Consider the following 18,544-nt stretch of genomic DNA (forward strand, 5'->3'; position numbering starts at 1 on the left):
CGGGGTCCTGGGATCAAGCCCTGTGTTGGGCTCCATGCTCAGTGCGGAGTCTGCTTGTCCCTCTCCCTCTGCTCCTCTCCCTGTTCGTGCTCTCTCTTTCTTCTCTCAAAGAAAGAAAGACAGGAGAGCTGGAGACCGACCCAAGTGTGACTGCTCGTGTGTGCGCCAGGTGCGAGGGCAGCTAGCAAGATTTGCGGGCCACACACAGATCTCATTTTCTGGAAGGAGCCAGGTCCCAGAGAATGGAACTCAGCTTTTCTTCCATTTTGGCTTGGGCTTTCTGGGTTTGACCTCACCTTGCCCGAATACTTTTCTTTGCTCATTTTGCAAAGTTCATCTGCTTGTTGTGGGGGTTGGACTGTGGCCGATCTTTCCCCTTTCCCCCTCTTGCAAAATAACGTAAACAAATCGGTGTGATGCCATTTCACAAGACAGGGGCCATGTCAGCTTGGCCAGGGGAAGGGAGCCCTGGCGGGGGGAGGAAGAGGACAAGGACCCCTGGCTTATGCCCAAATGGCTTAGAGGGGATGAGGGGTGAAGAGGGGACAGAGCCACGGGCCTCGGGGGATAGTGACAACTGAGCAGTCTACAAGCCACGAAACAGGATGGGTACAGCCACTGCGAGAAGCCCTCCCGTCTGCAGTAGGAAAGGACACTGTTGTGGGGATGGGGTCTTGTTTTCGCAAGAACAAATGCATCTCTCTGTGCAGAGATAAGGAAGGATACACTCCAAGGAGTGGCCTGGGGTGAACCCTGAGGGTGGGATCAGGTTGGCTTCTATGGCCTACTGGTGTTCATTGATTTTCACAACTGAACATGTTATTAACTGGGCATTGGGGAGAGGAGTAGGGGACCGTGCACCCAACAATTCATAATCCAAAACACGGAAAAGCATTTGTGAAGGAGGTGGAAGTTTGGAGAAAGAAGCTTCCAGAAGGAAGGGATGAACAGGAAAACTGAGGATGGAATCAGGGAAAGAAGGTGCTCCATATCAAAGGCGGCCCACACTCACAGATGGCCTTGAGAAGTCTTTGGGGGACATGGGGTGCTGCCAGGGTCTACTGAGTCACATGAGACAAACTTCACACCATCAGGGCTCAGTGGGGTGCTTGGGATACCCCAGTCGTCAGGCAAGGATGGGGAACTGGGCTGTGATGCACAACCCAGAGGGTGTTGACTGGCTGTCCACAGCATTCATGATTCTAGGTATTTTATATAAAGGAACAGACTGGAACCTTACAATGAGCAGAAGTGGGCACTGGTTACAGTGGGGGAAACTGAGGCACGGAAGCATCAAGCCCCTAGCCCTGGACCCAAGGGCTGTGAATTAAGCAGGTTGCAGAGAATAAAAGGCAAAGAAAACTCTGTGCTAAGAGTGGGCCACAGCATCTAACCCCGTGGGTACCACAGGAGCTCCATACCTAGGGCTGGAAGGAACCAAGAAGAGATGCCCCCAGGAAGCCCAAGGGTGCGATTCTGAGTCATGGCAGAGGTAAGGGTGGGGGGGCGGTGAAGGGGCAGGATGACACAAGGAGGAACTCTGATGCATTATAGCTCGCAATGGGGTGAGCTCCCCACCAGCAGGGGGTATGCAAGGGCCCTTGCCCTTACCATGATGCCAGTGAGCAGGCACACGCCCTTCCCGCAGTAGGTGTGAGGCACCATGTCACCATAGCCGATGGAGAGGAAGGTGATGGAGATGAGCCACATGGCCCCCAAAAAGTTGCTGGTCACTTCCTGCTTGTCGTGGTACCTGAGGGGAGCCAGGGAAGGCCCAGTCGGTCCACACGGGTCTCTCTGAGTTCATCATCCCCCTGGGGCAGGAAGCACCAGGACACCAGGGCCCCAGGTCCACCTGGCCATGCGGGGACCTTGACTGCAAGAAGCTGATCCCTCCGAGGGCTCAAAGTAATAAAGGCACTACTGTGGGCCAGGGAGAGCGGCCTGGTTAGCACCTTCCCAAGAGTACCATGGGGCAGATGGCACCCACGCCCTCCTCCCAGCATCCCTTCCAATCTTCTCCCTTCACCCCCACCCTGAGCTACTGCCCAGGATGTGTGCCCTCCCCGGCCCTTGTTATGGGGCAGAGCTGGCCAAGTGAGGGTATGTCCACACGTGTACACACGATCCCCCTCCCAAAGACAGACACACAGACAGACGCAGACACAGGTGGCCACGGGCACCAGAAGCGGCAGGGAGTAGAGGTAAGGATTCAGGTCAGACACCGGGAAGAACTTCCCCAGCCAGCAAGGCCCCATGGGGGGAAGAGGACCACTGGGGGACCCAGGAGGCTGGAGGACTGCAGTATTGCAGGACTTGGGAGAAAAAGGGAAGTCATTATGTTTGGGGCAGCACCCATTACCCCAATGCGGGCCTGGGGTTTGCTTGCGAGTGAGGAGGGAGGGGGCAGCTTGACACTGTGGGGAGGCCTGGGGCTAACCTTTTGGTATGGGGGGCCCCAAGGGACAGGGTTTTGTCCCTGATCATAGCCAACCCTGTGAACCTGGTCACGTGGGCTACAAACAAGTTCTACCAATGGTCAGCCCAGGCTGGGGGTCTGCGGAGTCAGCTCAAGGGTTCTGCTCTAGCCCAGCCCCCAGCCTGCAAAACCCCTCCAGCTCAGGGAGCCCCTTCCAGGTGACGGACTCCTTCCCAGGCCTCAGGCCCTGACAGCGGGGGGGGCGGGGGGGGGACTTCAAGGTTAGAGGTCAATTGAGGTGGCACAGAGGTGGTGGGCAGGACAGGGGAAGCTGGTGGGGAGGGCTGGAGAGGGGGAGATGACAGAGGCCCCGAAGGCGGATGGAGCCCTTCCCAGCAGGTCTGGTGTTTGGGAGTCCCTGCCCACCCCTGGGTGCCGGATGCCACTCCAGGGCCCTCTGCCTGGGCTGCAGTCTGCTTGCTGGGTGAGGGGGACATGGGACGGAATCCTATCTTTCACTGAGGCGCCTGAGCCCCAGGTTACCCTGGTCTCCACCTCTCGGTCAACCAGCATCCCACACCCAGGGGACAAGAGAAGAGGGAGGCCCCCAGCAGTGGGTGGGGGAGCCCCAGGCCTGGCTGGAGCTGTGGTGGGGGCTGCAGGACCACCCAGAACTACCTAGGACCAGGGAGTGGGGGGCATGCGGGAGGCAGGGTGGGGGTGGGCCAGAGCCGCAGGGGCGGAGCGAGGCAGGCGAGGGGGCTTGCAAGCAGCATCATAGGGCTCAGAATTTAGGATTGGCTGCCCCCCCGGTCCTGCCCCGTTCCCTGCCCCAACCCGGGGACCCCTGCAGTGACCCAGACTGCACCTCAAGGATGCCTGATGAGGGGTGCCCTCTCTCACTTCCCAGACCACAATCCTGACCCCCCCCAACAGGGTGGGGGATTGGCTGTGGGTACCGGCATGGGGGTACATCAGGGGTCCAAGGAGACCCTGTTGGGTCCCGAGATGGTAGGCCTCGATGACAGCAAGAGCTGGGGCCTCTCCGCCATGAGCCCCACATCAGGCTGAGGCAGGAGCCATGGAGAGAGGCATAAAGGGGTGAAGACTGGGGTCCTGGGGGGCAGGTCCAGCCCAGAGACCCCCCAGGAAGCCCAGTCCCAGCACCACGTGCCACAGACCCCTCCAGGGCCTTCCCCAGCAAGGCATGAGGTAGAAGAGGCTCCTTCCCAGGCAAGGCACTCCCACGCCCTAAGAGGCCCAGTGGGGACCCTCCTTTTCCTGAAGCACCCTGCGGGTCTCCAGAGCCGCCCAGGAATCAGGCCTCAGGAATGTCCCTTTGCCCCAGAGTCTCCGTTTCCTCATCTGTAAACTGGTTTGATGGCCCACACCTTTCCAGGGCTGTTCAGAACAAACCCCGGGCAGGGAGAGGTACTAAAGGCTGGGCCAGTTTTTATTTACCCCAGACCCAGTCAACTCTTGGGAGGGGATGTCCCAGTCCCCCAAGGTCAGCTGTCCAAACAAAACCCTCCCAAACCTTGGACACAAGGCCCTCCAGGGTGCCCAGTGCACACGGCCCGAGAGCAGCCTGCCTCCCGCTGTCCTCCGCCCGACCCCAAACTTGCCTGCCCCGGCCCTGCTGGGACTCGGGGTTGGTCACGACCACCCCGCCTCACCTCCCTGTGCCCTCCCCTTGCGGCAGCTAATCTTAAATTCCTGGCGGGCAGGACGGCAGCAGCTCTGTGCACACAGCTCGGCCAAGGGTAGGACTCACATGTTTTCCCTACAGTCCGGTGGGGCGGGCAGAGGGGAGAAGGAGAGCAGGTTAAACTGTGGGGGAAAACAGGCAGATGGGGGCCATCCTGCTCCTGCTGCCCCCACTTTCCCCGGGCCAGAGGTCAGAGGTCGGCTGCTGGCAGCCGAGGAGCAGAGAAAGGAGCACAAGACCCCCCTCCCTGGGGGAGAGGGCCGGTGTCCCAGAGGGGTGTGGGTGGGGGTGGGGGTGGGGCACGCCAGGCTGGAGTCCCGGGGATGAGGGGGCTGCGCTCGAGGGATGGTCACTGAGGCCAGGAGTGGGGGTAGGGGGTGGATATCCCATGGGTGGGGGGGTGGGGGGGTGATGGCCGGGGGAGCCCTGGGGCTCTGGAGCCACGGGTGGGCGCGGCGGGCACCAGGGGCGGGGGGCGTACCTCTCACAGACTCGCACGGTCCAGGCGGCGATGATCCAGGAGGAGATGCTGAAGACGAGCAGCACGGTGCCCGGGCAGATGGTCATGAGCGTCTTCATGACGAAGCGTGTGTTGAAGGTGATCTTGTTGAGGGCGCCGATGCTGCGGCTGGAAGCGTCTGTGAATATCTTGCTGTGCAGTAGCATCACGCGGCCCAGCAGGTAGAGGCGCAGGAACATGGGCACGGACAGCAGCACGTCCACGTCGGCCTCGGCCGCCGACGGCGCGTACGTGAAGGCCAGCCGCGCGGTCCACGTGAAGCGGTAGTGGCCGGGCACCGGGTGGATGGCGCACACGGCGAGCTCCAGAGAGATGAGGAAGACGCGCTCGCACGTCATGGCGATGCGCCAGTCGTCTGCCCCGTTGTCCACCATGAACAGCTGCGGAGGGCGGGCGGTGGTGGGGCTCGCACTCGAGCGCGCGCCCCCGCGATGAGACCCCAGCCCGAGGCCGCCCCCCCGCCCCGCCCCCGCGTGGCTTTTGCAAGAAACATGGCCTTGGATGCGAAACTCCCTAGCTCGCGGGGTTAGCCACAATTCCAGTTAAATGGGGGACGGGCGCTCCCGAAACAGAGGAAAACAGAGTCACCAATGACCCAGCCAGCTCACTCCTAGGTATATAACGCAAGAGAGATGAAAACAGGCATTGGAACAAAGCCCTGTAGGCGAACAATTGTGGCAAGTGGGAACAACCCAGGTGTCCGTCTATGGATGAATGGAAAACCAAAACGGGGTCCTTCCATACAATGGAACATTATTCAGCCCTCTGGGGGGCGCCTGGATGGCTCAGTTGGTTAAGTGTACGACTCTTGATTTCGGTTCAGGTCATGACCTCGGGTGGTGAGATCGAGCCCTGCACCAGGCTCTGTCCTGGATGTGAGGTCTGCTTGAGAGTCTTTCTCTTCCTCTCCCCCCACTCTCTCTCTCAAATAAATAAAATCTTTTTTAAAAGGGGGGGGAGGGGTGCCTGGGTGGCTCAGATGGTTAAGCGTCTGCCTTCAGCTCCAGAGCATGATTCCAGAGTCCTGGGATCCAGCCCCACATCAGGATCCCTGTTCAGCAGGAGTCTGCTTCTCCCTTTGACCCTCTCCCCTCTTGTGCTTTCTCTCAAATGAATGAATGAAATCTTAAAAAAAAAAAGGGGGGCGGGGATGAGCTCTGATACTTGCTACAACGTGGAAGAACCTCATAAACATGCTGAATCGAAGAAGGCAGTCACAAAAGGTCACCACCCAGAGCCAAGGGGGCAACGCGGCCACCCCAGTGGGCTCGGAAGCTGGAGCACTGAGCCCAAGAGGATTATTCTTGAGCAAATCTGATGGAATTTGCCTTGCTAACTCTTTGACATGCTCAGCACCTGGCACCTTTTCTTCTTTCGGATTTCTCTTTAGGAATGGGAATGTCTCGCCTATTCCTGTCCCAGCCCTGTATTTTGGGAGACAATGACTTGTCTGGCTCTCGGCTGGAGAGGAAGTGAGCCTTAGTCTTACCCGTAACTGATACTTAACGGAGTCTTGCGACCTGGAGCTGGTGCTGGGATGGAGTAAGACTCTGTGGGCTGTTGGGATGCAGTAAATGCCCTTTGCTTGGGAGGAGGACAGGAACTTGGGGGATGGGCCGGTGGGTGGAGTGTTCTAGACTGTCCCTCAAAATTCGTAAGTGGAAGCCCTACTCCCATTGTGACTGTATTTGGAGAGAGAGCCTTTAAAGAATTAAAGTTAAATGGGGTCATCAAGGAGGGGCCCTGATCCTACAGGACTGGTGTCCTCTTAAGAGGGCCACAGATGGGCACACACAGAGAGAGTGGAGAGGACACAGGGAGAAGGCGGCTGCCTACAAGCCTAGGAGAGGGGCCTCAGCAGAAAGCAACCCTGCCAGCACCTGACCTTGGACTTCTAGCCCCAGAACTGTGAGAATATGTTTCTGTTGTTTAAGCCCCTTGGCTGTGGGGCTTTGTTATGGCAGCCCAAGCACACTCACACAGTGCTTCATTTTTTGTTTTTGTTTTAAAGATTTTATTTATTTATTTATTTATTTGAGAGAGAGCGAGCACGGATGTGCACACCCATGAGCAGGGGGTGGGGCAGAGGGGGATGGAGGGGGAAAGAATCTCAAGCAGACTCGGTGTTGAGCTGAGCATGGAGTCCAACTTGGGCTTGATCTCACAACCCTGAGATCATGACCTGAGCCAAAACCAAGAGTCCCCAGCTGCTGTACCTTAAGAACTGCTTCCTTCCAGCTCACGTTTCACTGTCCCCTCCCCTGCCCCCAGCCACGTCCAGGGCCCTTCCTTCGTGCCAGACCCTGGGTGTCCCCAGGGATGTCTACGGGTGGTGCAACCCAGGCAGGATTTTCCTACACCCATCTCCCGCCAGACCATGTCTCCTTGAGGTCAGAGGCCAGAGGCCAGAGGCCAGACTCTGGAGCCAGACCTGATAGCCTTTGGCATCCCCAGGCCCTGGTACCAGCTGCAGGTGACCTCTGCCTGCTGTGGGCACAGGTGTCCAACATGCCCTGCCTGAGCTGGGCTCTCTGGGGCCCACCGAGGTTTCAATTAACTCCCGAAGTAGGAGAACAAACTCTCTGACATGTAATAAACCTTTCAAATGCAGGGTCTGATCAAATAGGAACAGAAGCCTGGTGTTATAAACACTGGTTTCCAAGGCTGCCAAACCTCAGAAGACCCCAGCTCATCTCCAGCTCCCTCACTGTTCTTCTTCTTTTTTTTTTTCCAAATAATCAATGAAAAGTAAAACATAGGCATTCCAAAGAAATTTGGAGTGATCTAAAGGGTGTGTCTTCACAGAGGTCTTTTTTCCTTTTTTCTAGAAAGACGCTATTGGTCCTTTTATGTTTTAGGGGGCTAGGGTCCCAGGTGGCTGGCGTGGAGGGGGGTCTCTGGGGCATGGGGAGGGGAGCTGCCCAGGCCAGCTGGGCACTGACCTGGATCTCCCGGGCGTGGTAGAGGACGACCAGGCCCAGCAGGATGACCGTAGAGAGGCTGATGAGGCATTTGAGTGCAAATGAGTACAGGGACTCCTGGGCAGAGAGAGAGAGCAGAGGGCTGGAGGACAAGGATGTTGGGGGATGGGCAGCCCTCCTGACCCCCCACCTGGGCTGTCCACTCAGGAAGCCATGCTCCTGTCCTTACTCCTTAGGCCTGGAGTGATGGCAAGGCTGGCCTATACTTCGCAGCGTATAAGGCCTGGCCTCCTAAAGGCCTACCATGTGGCAATTTATGAGGCCTCGCCTCATGTAGGCACAGGAATTCACAGTTTATATGGCCTCATCCACCTTCACTGTTTCATAGTTTACAGGATGATATGCCCTGATCTCTCTCTGTCCTCACACATCCTCGGGTGGCATGAGGGGACACATAGCCAGGCTCATAACCCAGCCCAACCACTCTCAGAAGGAGAGGCTCTTTCCAGGCTCTGTCGCCCAGGCCTTCTTTGGTGCTCTCCTGTCCCAGGCCCGGCCTGGGGGACAGCCCCCCCTCCCCCACCTTAAGCCAGGGTGTGACCTCTTGGTGCAAGGGCAGAAGGAGTGGGCTGGAGCCTAACTCCCCCATGTGCAGCCTGCCTGCTACCCCCAGGAGGTGGGTGCAGTGGGAAGCCCAGTTTCCCATCCCCGGCCTCTAGGGCCCCCCACCCCCAGCATCCTCCACCTGCTTCTCCTGCGGCCAATGTGGTCCCTAATCCCATGCGCAAGGGGTGGTGGGGGAGCCAGGTGGGCCTAGAGGGGCCCCCCTGGGGTGCTGTGGGGAAGGGCCGTGCCTACCTTGGTGTAGACCCCCCAGGACAGCTCCGTCTCGGTCACCATCACAACGATGCCGAACATGCCGAAGATGAGGGCGTAGTCGCTGAGGCGTTTCCGCTTCTCAAAGAGTGCCCGCCGGTGGCCCAGGCGGTGGCCGACGTTCGGGGTCTTCCCTGAGTCCCTCCTCCTGCCTGCCTCATCCTCTTCATCGTCTTCCTCATCTTCCTGGTCCTGGTGCTGCCCCCGGGGACTGCCAGGTGAGGGCTGGGCTGGCTCGCCCTTGGCCACCACCACCTGGAGGCTCGGGCCATGTGGGGGCTGGGGGGCGTGGCCGGCCTCGGGCTCTGAAGGGTCTCTGCCCAGGGCACCCGGCCCACTGCCCAGCGGCCGCCCCCCGCAGCCATTATGGCTGTGGACGTGGCTGTGGCTGTTCATGGCTATGTGGGTGCCGGGCTTGGGCTCGCTGTAGGCCGCCCGGGGCCCAGCATGGCTCAGAGACTGGGCTCCTGCACTGACCTGAGGGCATAAGGGACACAGTCATGGCAGGGCCTGGCCAACTGACCAGAGGGCCATGAACCATTGCCACCACCCCAGAACACTGTGAGCCTCAGAAAGCCATGAACTCAGAGTGGCTGACACGCAGCTTGGCCATCCCGAGTCAGCCTACATTCCTCCCCTGCTTGAAAAGCCTCCCAAGGCTCCTGAGTGCCGTTGCATAAAAACCAAAGTCCTCACTGGGGCCATGAGGTCCTCTGTGGTCTGGCTCCTACCCACCTCAGCCTTCTCCCTCTCCCCAGAGTCATTCCCTTCCAGCCACATAAGCATCCCCATCACCAGATCTGGACAAGCCTGGTCCTGCCTGGGGCCTTTGCACCTGCTGTGCCCTCTGCTTAGAACACCCTCTTACCGAAACTTTGCCCACTGATGTTCTGTCTCCGGGCACCTAGAACAATGCCCAGCACACAGCTGACGCTCAGTAAATACTTCTGAATGTCTGGAGATGGAATTTGCCAGCAGGTTTGCCGGGGAGGGCCAAAGGCTGTGTAAGTGTGTGGTCAGGAGGTGGTTCCAATCCAGGCTTGACTCCTCCTGACCTTCAGGCTCTTGGACAAGTTAATCTCACCCTACTGAGCCTCCAGTTCCTGCCCTAGAGCTGTCCAAAAGCCTGAACACACATCAGTGTGGGAATATTAGGACCATGGCTGTGGCTATGAGACCACATAGAGACCCCCGGTCCCTCCTGCCTGGGTGGAAGGAGGTCTGTGATCTCCAAAGAGATTCCATGACCAGTGTGGCAACCTAGTATTCAGCTCTAAGATCCCAGAATTGATTCTATAGGGTCTTAGGAGATGTGCTCAGCCCAGCCCTGTGACCTTAGGCCAGCCTCAGTTTCCCCACCAGGCTACCAAGGAGCAGACTGATCACCCCGATATCCTTGAATTCTGCCCTTGGATAGGGCAGTGTCCTCTGGCATCATGTTTGAGAGCCAGGACGCTGATGACAGTAACACATATATGATGAGGCTGCCTGGAGTCTCGCCTCTGGGGTCACAACTTGCTAGACCCTCCCCTGCACTCCCACCCCATCATCTCCCCCTCCCACAAGCTGATGTTTAGTGAACATCTACTACGTGCCAGGCTCTGGCCTTCCCACAAATTTTCTCCTCCATCCTCACAATGTCCCCAAGAAGGGGGTCCAGTTTTATAGCTAGGGAAACTGAGGCACTGTGCTATAAAGGGGCCATCTCCTTATAGGGCAGATTCTAGACTGGGCCGCCTTGTGAGATTCCCCCAACAAGTGCTGTCGCCTTTGAAAAGGCCAGGCTGGCATGCGCTGTGGGCCCCTACGTACCAGGCCCAGGAGAGAGAGCTATGTGTACACACAGGATGCTTCCCCAGCCTAGAAACCACAATCTATGGGGGACAGATACGGAAAATGTCACACCAGGACGGGCCAAGACGAGCCATGCTACCAGGCAGGGCACGGGCCACCTTGGCCAGGGATCCACCGCATGCACCGCGGGACCTCCTGAGCCCCTTGTCTGGCCTCTCCCCAGACAGCATCTGTCCCACCCACGACATTTCCCAGATGCTGGTTCCAGCACAGAGTAGGAGCACAAGAAACATTCCTTCCACGGCAGTGACCTCATGAGCATCAGAATGTGCCCCTTGCCTCGCCACTCCCAGCCATTACATCAACCAAGCCGTGGCCACCTGCGGCCTGAGGCTTCTGCTGATGACGCCTGGTGCGCACAGGTCGAACGCCTCGTGGTTTACACAGGCTGGTCTCCTGCAGGCCCAGTACTTCAGTTTATAAGGCTGACCTTGGCCCTGATCTCTCACTCCACCTTCACGAACACTCAGGTGCCACTCTCCTCCTGGGCTAGGGCCCCTGCTTGCCACGCAGAGGGCCATCAGCTGCTAGGTGGGGCTGAGAGCTTGTCACCGGGACACACGCAGCAACCCCAGACCCTGTTCTCATCCAGGAGATGAGGAAACCCCAGGCACCACTCCTACCATCTCTCCTGAGAGTGCAGAAGGTCCTCACTCGGGGCTCAGGGGCACAGGCAGGAGAGGCAAGTGGCCTGGCAGACAGAGCCTGGAGAGCGTGGGGGTGCTGCAAACGACCTTCCGAAACGCACTGATGAAGATGCAATTTGGGGATGTGACTCAGCCGCCCGACGCACAGGCCAAATTCAGCCGTGTGTCCGCCATGCTCCTCCTTGCCTGGCGGCCTGGTCCTAAGGTGCCCTGGGCAGGGAGGGGTTGGGGGGATGGGTACAGGTGGCCTCTGGGAGGGAGGGAGGCGGGGGCTTCCCGGGGCTCATGATGTTAATGTATACCTAGCGCTTATTGTGGGCTTTATTGAGCTCTTTATCAGAATTATCACACTTAATCCCCATTGCCACTCAGTGAGGCAGGTGGCAATCCTGCTCCCATTTCACAGATGGGACACAGGCTCAGAGAGGTTTAGCACCTTGCCCAAGGTCAAAAAGCCAGGAAGGGCAAGAACTAAGTTGGTGCCATCTGGGGGGCAGTGGGTGGCAGGATCTGCCAACTTCCCTCTTGACAAGCCACCATCTGGAAAGGGAGCCAGCCGGCCCTGCCCTTGAAGGACCACAGAGCTCGAGACACAGGCATGGTGGGTGCCTGACCCTTTCCGTGATCTCAGAGGACACAGAAGGACAGAGTGGCCTGCCTGAGATTCCATAAAAGGGGGCAGCTTCTGCGGTCTAGGTGGGACCAGAGGGCCCAGGGGACAAGAGACCCCACACCTTCCCAGGTCTGCCTTCCCCTCCCCCACTGCAACTGGGCCTCAAGCTGGGGTCCCTGGGCCCCTCAGAAATTCCCAAAGAACCAGGAGCCTCTCTGAAACTCTGGCCAAGGTTTAGATGTCTACGGAAGGGTGTGTTTTTCTGGGTGAAGGCCGTGGGTTTGCCAATGAGTTCTAAAAGGTTCGAAACACGCTGTTGAGCTGCATCTGGTTTTCAGGGTCCCTGGAATCGCCAAAACCACCTAACATGTCTGGGGCATGAGACCTCTGTTCACTGAAGGCTGGGATGGGAGGATGAGCTGAGCCCCCGCTTTCACACCATCCCAAGAGACGCTGTGGGAATCTTGTGAGCCACACAGGGCAGGGGGCCCCCAGGTGGACTCCTGAGGAGTCGGAGGAGGTAGGCAGGTGGCAGGGAACAGGGCAGCTGGCTCCTCCAAGGCTTCCCACCCAACAGAAATATAAACTGGCCAGACCCCAAAGGTCCTCGAGTGAGCCCTTTCACAAATGACGAGTTGGTGCAGTGGCGGCCTGGGAGGGACCCTGGGCGTCCTAGCCGGGATGAAGTCACTGCCCTCTCCTCAGCTGCCTCTTCAGTAAAGGGAAGACTCTGTGCCCCCCGCAGCAGGTCAGCGGCCAGGATGGAAGTGAGATCTCACGCAGAAAATGCTCTTCGCGCGGTCGCGGTACGCTTCTGGCGGCGCTGTTGCCCAGTGCCGCACTCCGTCCTTCAGAGCTGGGCAAGAAGGTGCCCCCTGCCTGTCAGTCTCCAAGGCAGAGCCCCTTTGGGGCGAAATGCCCACCCCACCACTTCTAGGAACCATGGCCAGAGCATCACATGGCGGAATCTTCCAGGATGTGTGGGTAAGCTGTGGGGCGTGTGTCCCTGTGGGGGGTGGGTAAGGACCCCAAGACACCCCACCCACCAGCACTCTTCTGGCCCTAGCTCTGCAGGGTGAACAGGATCCACTTGCTCTCCCAGCCCTGAGCTGCCCGGAAGTGGGTACAGTAAGGCACGGACTGCCCAAATCCCTTGGGCGCACCCCCGCCCCCATCACCACCAGTCAAGAACCTGCCAGCAGTCAGCAGGGTGCAATTAGCCTGCCCGGCTCTCCCCATGGCTGCCTCCAACAGCACCCTCCGCTCTGACCCATCTCCATCAGCATCTCCCATTTGGCCCCCAGCCTACAGCACTCACATCTGCAGCCCTGCCCTCCAGGACAGCCAAGGCAGTGCCCTGTCTGGGGTACCCCAACCTCTGTCCAGGGACAGCTGGGAGACCCGGCTCCCTGGCCCTGCAGGGGCGACCCTGACGGCAGAATCTAGGCAGCCGTGGTGAGGGTCTCCTCCCTCCTATTCCCAAGTCAGTCCCAGGTCACTGCCTTCACCCCAAGAGCTCTCCCCACCGTATCTATGGAGTTTGGAGACTCACTGCTCTACCCCCGCCAAAGTGAACCCAGTACCTTCCCCCTCCGGAATGGGGGGTCTGTGAATCTCCACTCACTCAGGCAGTGCACATATATACATTCCCTCCTCTCTGTGTCCCTTGGGTGCCAGACCCTACGGAGACCTCTGTCCTGGCCCCTGTCCTGAACCGCGTCCCCCTTCGGGACGTGCCTCCCTCCTTGGGAGCTCCCGTCCGTCCCACCCCGTACCTGCAGGGCTCGGCTCCCACGGGCAGAAGAGGCTGGAGGGGAGAAGGTCCCGCGCGGCCGCAGACCCTCGCGTGGGGGCCGGGGCCGCAGACGGGGCGGGCAGCAGACGGCGGACGCGCGGCCCGGAGGCGGCCGGGCCGGGGGCGGCGGCGGGTGCATCCCCCGCCGCCCTGTCCACGGGCCCGGCCGGGGGCGAGCGCCCGCCCGGGCCGGGAGAGGAGGGGGCGGCGCGACGCGGGCGAAGCCGCCGATTGGTCGAGCCCGGGTTGGCACCGCCCCCGGCGACCCCGCAAGCCCCGCCTACATTTAAAGATCCCACATTCCCGGGAGCCCCCTTAAGCCCCCAGCGCTCAGCTGGTCCTCAAACTCGCTCTCTGGCTGGACGCAATGGAGGGGACCTGACTTAGCGAAGCGACAACTCCCGCCCCCGACAGCTCTCGGTAACTCCTAGCCACCCCCTTTCCAAAATCGAGTCCCCAAACTCCAACATCCCTCAACCCCTCAAATACACGCATTTGCTGAGGGGTAACTTTGCAAAGCGACTGGACACCTCCCTCCTGAAATGACCTCCTCAGAAGTCCTGCTTGCAGTCTATTGCTGAGTTCAGGGTGCCTAGGACCCTAGAAGTGGGGGCTTCTAGGAGTTGAGGGGGTGCCTGCTAGGGCCATGGGTTCAAGGCCATCTTCTGTGAGACTTAGCCCCTCCTCCCACTTCTAACCCTTACCAACAATACCAGGATGGCAGGCCAGCGGAAGCCTGCTTGGGAGGTGTCCAAAACCATGCTCCTTTCTCCTGGCACAGAGGGTGTCCTTGGGCGACTCATTCATTCAACTTAATAATGGCTGGAAGGGGCCTTGGGGACGGGCGGGGGGGGGGGTGTGGAACGGGGAGGGGGAGCTTTTCCTTCTCCTCCCCCAGGCTGCCAAACTATCTAGGCCTTACCCTGTCCCCGCCTGGCTGGGGTGACTGAGTCCAGCTCTGACCCCCCCCATCTCTCTCCCAGTGCCCCACTGTTTTCTTCCCAGCTTGGAGCTTGGGACAGGGTCAGGAACATCTGACTGCTCGTCACTGCCTGTAGGCAGCTGATCTGTTTCCTCTGTGGTGTCCGGAAAAGAGCTAGACTGAATGAGGATGAGTGGATGGCTGCCTGGGCAGGGGGTGGTCTCATGGGCCAGTGATGAGGCTGAGCAGGACCAGGTGATGGCCTGGGGTCGGTGGACAAGACTTCTGTATCTCATCGCAGCCTGTTGGGGACACCTGAAGAAGGCCTGGCTGTGGTGGCCGTAGAGGCCTGGGCACCGCAGGGGTGTCAGGATGGGGGACCCTAAATGGATGCATCCTCAGCCATGCTCAAGGAGCAGCCTTCTGTAATCCCCATCCACCCATCCACTCACCAGCCCCCCCCCCCCCCCCGCCAGGCCTGCCTGAGCTGCTGGGGGCTCTTTCTAAAGCACGGTCGTGCTGGAACCACCCACACCTCCCTCGGGACCTGGCACACATCCTTGTACTGCATTCAGTGCCCCAGCCCCTGCCAACCTGAGCCTGCCCCTGTGCGGATCTCTGCCCCACAAGGAGCACTCACACCGTGCCCACGGGCTGACTCCAGCCTGTGTAGGCTTCTGTGGAGTGCCCGCAACATCGGATGCTTTTTGAATTCAAGTCCAACATGTAAACATCCAGATATTCACAAAAGCATGGGCCACAGACCCTGGAGGCTCCTCTAGGCCCTCCCATCCTGAGCAGGCCCTGCAGGCTCTGCACCCATCTTCTCTCTTTGGAAAGATCCCTCTTTCCCCTTTGGGCTCATCTGCCCTAAGGGATCAGGGACCCCCTTCAAGGGGCTAAACTTAGGATGGTTGACCTGGTGAATGACCACTGTCCACCCAAGTCTGCCCTCCTGCCTAATTCAACCTCACCTCTCGGAGACAAAGTCTGGCCGAGGTGGATAGGGGTCGGGGGACGGACGTGGGGCTATGGGTGGGCACCACCTGAGATTTCACTGCAGAGAGAGCCTCTTATCAGCCCATAGTTGGCTGGAAGAGACCAGAGGAGCCTACAAATGAACTTGTCAGTTGGGATGCACCCAGGGGGACTCACATTCCCAGGAAATGGCCTAAAGAACAGGCAGGAGATGGGGTGGTGGCTGATCAGGAAGCCCCTCGTCCAGGGGCCTGAGGGCTGGGCCACAAGTCTAGGGCAGTGACCAAGGGTCCAGGTGCAAGAGACCTGGGAGAGCCTCACAGGGGCTGAAGGACCCATAGGCTGCCTGAGTAGGGATGGACTGGCCACCTACCACCCCTAGCTGGCATCCACAGAAATATCAGACCCACCTGGGGCCTGACAGATGGCTGCCCAGGAGGTTGGACCCTGAATCCCCCATGAGTATGGAGATGGCAGGGTATGGAATATATTTACCCATTCATTCATTCATTGATGCATTCATTGATTCACTGATTCATTCATTCATTCATTCATTCATTCATTCATTCATTCATTCATTCACATAGCCACCGAGCCCCTTGCCTGAGTCTGGTGCTGGGGATGCAGAGTCTGTGATACAAAACTGTCCTTCTTGGAGCTGAATTTCTAGAACTCTGGGAACAACCCTCTCCAAACAAAAGGACCAGTAAGAATTCTAGATACACAAGTATTAGAAAGCGATCCAGTGAAGTTGAGAAAGATAGGAACAGCTGGGGAGACTTTGGGGTGGTCATGGGAGGCCTCCCAGAAGGGGGAACATTCCAAAGGGGCCAAGGAGCCAGGCCCGGAAGAGCTAGAAGGGGGCACCGGGTGGAGGGCACTGTAAGGATCAAGACGCTGAGGTGGGACCAAGGAGGGCATGTTTGAGGAAGAGAAGAGAGACCAGTGTGGCCAGAGGGAAGGGGCAAAAGGGAAGGACCAAGTCAGAGGCTGGCAGGGGTCCCACCTGCAGAGATGTGTGCACGAGGACTCCGAGCAGGGTGCAAGTCATGGAGGGTTAAGTCCCCTAGGGTTCTGTGAATTATAGGGGCAGGAAGGGGACCAGGAAGGCCCCAGGAGCTGGGGCAGGCATCTTAGAGGGCTTGTTCCTCGGCTCTCTGGAACTCAGGGACTTAGAGAAGCGTCACTCATTTTATCAATGTTTATTGAGCACCTCCTGTATGTAAGAGATGAGCCTGAAGTGGAGACAGCATGGTGCAGAAGACACACGGAATCCCCCAAACTCATGTTTTCAGCAGGCAAGATGAGATCTTGAGTCAACAAATAAATATAACTGGCCCCTGCAGATGGTCCATGGGGGAAATGAGGCCAGGGAGTGGTGAGGAGGGGCTTTGCCTGGCAGCCCCTTGGTCCCTGCTCTGGAGGAGGAGGTGGGAGCCTGGGGGTGACAGGCAGGCAGGGAAGCAGCTCTACCATCAGCACAGGATCCCCACAAAGCAGCCAAGGCCTGGGAGCCCTCCCCACCAACACCACCCCCCGCCCCAGGCCTCCAGGGACCTCCCCTGGGGCTGTCCTGTCCATGCAGCCGGCAGCAGCTTCCCTGTTCCAGACACCAGCGTCCCCTCCCTTCTCACAGTCAGGCTGGAAGGCTCCAGACTCTTTCTGGCCACGCCCACATCCAGTGGGACCTCAGGCCTGTCCATCCTTGCCCCTGAATTCACCCCAGGACACCCCTTTGTCCCCATCCCTTGCAGCCCCTGCTTCAGCAAAGGCCCTGGGGACAAAGGCAGGACTGAGCACAGTGTCCTATTGTCTGGCCCTACTCGTCTGAAGAGCCTCCCCCAGCAAATCCCAGTCCACCCAGAACCTCAGAATGTGACCTTATTTGGAAACAGGGTCTTTGCAGATACTGTTAAATGAAGATGAAGTCATACTAGATTAGGGTGGGCCTTAACCCAGTGACTGGGGGTCCTCCTAAGGAGGCCACGTGAAGACAGATGCGGAGACTAGAGTGATGTGGCCAGAAGCCACGGGACACCTGGAGCCCCCAGGAAGGGGAAAAAACAAAAAGAAGAGCCTGCCCTAGAGCCTCCAGAGGGAATGTGGCCCTGCCCACATGTGGATTTCAGGCTCTGGCCTCCAGGACTGTGAGAGAAGACATTTCTGTTGTTTTAAGGTTGTGGGCCTTTGTTACTGCACCCCCTGGAAAGTCATGCAGTGGTCACAGACAAGGGCCCCTCCCTCGTTGAGCCTCAGGTCCCTTGGCAGGGCAGTGGGGGCCTCCGAGGGCAGTGAGAGGGGCTAGGGAGCTAATCCCCTTCAAATGTGCTAGGTACACAACAAGCGCTCACTGGATGCTCCTAGTTGCAGGACCTGAGCGGTTCAAGTGACTCCTGGCTTCTCTGGCTCCAGTCCTGTCTCTGCCAGGCACCCCCAGAGGGGTCTTTCCTTGCTAAAATCTCACCGTGTTGCTTCTAATTCTGAGTGCTCAGTGGCTCCCCAGGGCCCTCATGGTGTCCGTACAATTAGACCCTCAGCCTGACTCCAGTTGGACACCAGCAGGGGCCTTCTTGCCCTTCTAGACTTAGCTCAAAGAGCAAGAACACCTCTTCCAGGATGCTTTCCCAGATTTCCCAGAGCATGACAAATCCCTCCCTCCCCATGGTTCCTCAGCATTGGGCGGCAACCTGACCACACACACTCCCTCCTCCATGCCCACCCAGTTCAGTCCCAGAATCTGCCCATTTCACTCCCTCCCTGACTACGCAGTCCTGGCCCAGCCAACTCTACGCAGTTACCTCCTGGGTTCCCCTCTGGCCTTCTGCCACTTCGGCTCCTGCCCCAACAGTCCCTGCTCTCCACAGTAGTCATGGAGGCTTTTGAAAATCATAAATCAGAACACCATGTTTCTCCCCTGCTCACACACCCTCCATGGCTCCCCACTGCTCTGCAGTCCACTCCTTTACCTCAGCCCCTACATGCAGACCGCTCTATCTTCCTCTTCCTCCTCTCTCCCCCTCGCTAATTCTGTTCCAGTTATAGCAGCCTCCTCACTGTTCCTCAAACATGTCAAACTCATTTCTGCCTCAGGACCCTTGCATGTGCTGTTCCTGCTGTCTGGTATGCTGTTCTCCCAGCTCCCACCTGGTTGGCCCCTCCTCCTCCGGGTGTGAGCTCATGCTCACCTCCCTGGAGAGGCCCCTCTGCCCCAGTCATTCTCTAACACATCACTGTGTTTTATTTGCCTCCCAGTACATCTCACAAGGACTGATCTGGGTCTGCTTCAGCCCC

At 58.6% G+C, this 18,544-nt stretch overlaps 1 protein-coding gene across 4 annotated transcripts in view; it reads right to left on the bottom strand.

The window, feature by feature from the left end:
• The window catches only part of KCNN1 (potassium calcium-activated channel subfamily N member 1), a 32,047-nt gene that overhangs the window by 10,640 nt on the left and 2,863 nt on the right, over window positions 1-18,544 (bottom strand). Inside the window, exons 1-5 of one of the 4 annotated variants that reach the window (XR_008505155.2) lie at window positions 13,334-13,567; window positions 8,427-8,921; window positions 7,590-7,685; window positions 4,609-5,027; window positions 1,612-1,753 (exon numbers count right to left, since the gene is read on the bottom strand). Coding sequence is in view for 3 of the 4 variants with exons in the window: in XM_045862730.3 (XP_045718686.2) it covers window positions 1,612-1,753; window positions 4,609-5,027; window positions 7,590-7,685; window positions 8,427-8,921; window positions 13,334-13,492 (1,311 nt within the window). In the remaining variant the exon portion in view is untranslated. Of the gene's footprint in view, window positions 1-1,611; window positions 1,754-4,608; window positions 5,028-7,589; window positions 7,686-8,426; window positions 8,922-13,333; window positions 13,570-18,544 lie in introns of those variants that run through there. The other 3 variants (XM_045862730.3, XM_064597935.1, XM_064597944.1) reach the window with 3 other exon arrangements.

The sequence above is a fragment of the Mirounga angustirostris genome, unplaced genomic scaffold (genome assembly GCF_029215605.1).
Source record: "Mirounga angustirostris isolate CCGP_5_RB_7025 unplaced genomic scaffold, mMirAng1.0.hap1 SCAF_1, whole genome shotgun sequence".
NCBI classification, from domain to species: domain Eukaryota; kingdom Metazoa; phylum Chordata; class Mammalia; order Carnivora; family Phocidae; genus Mirounga; species Mirounga angustirostris.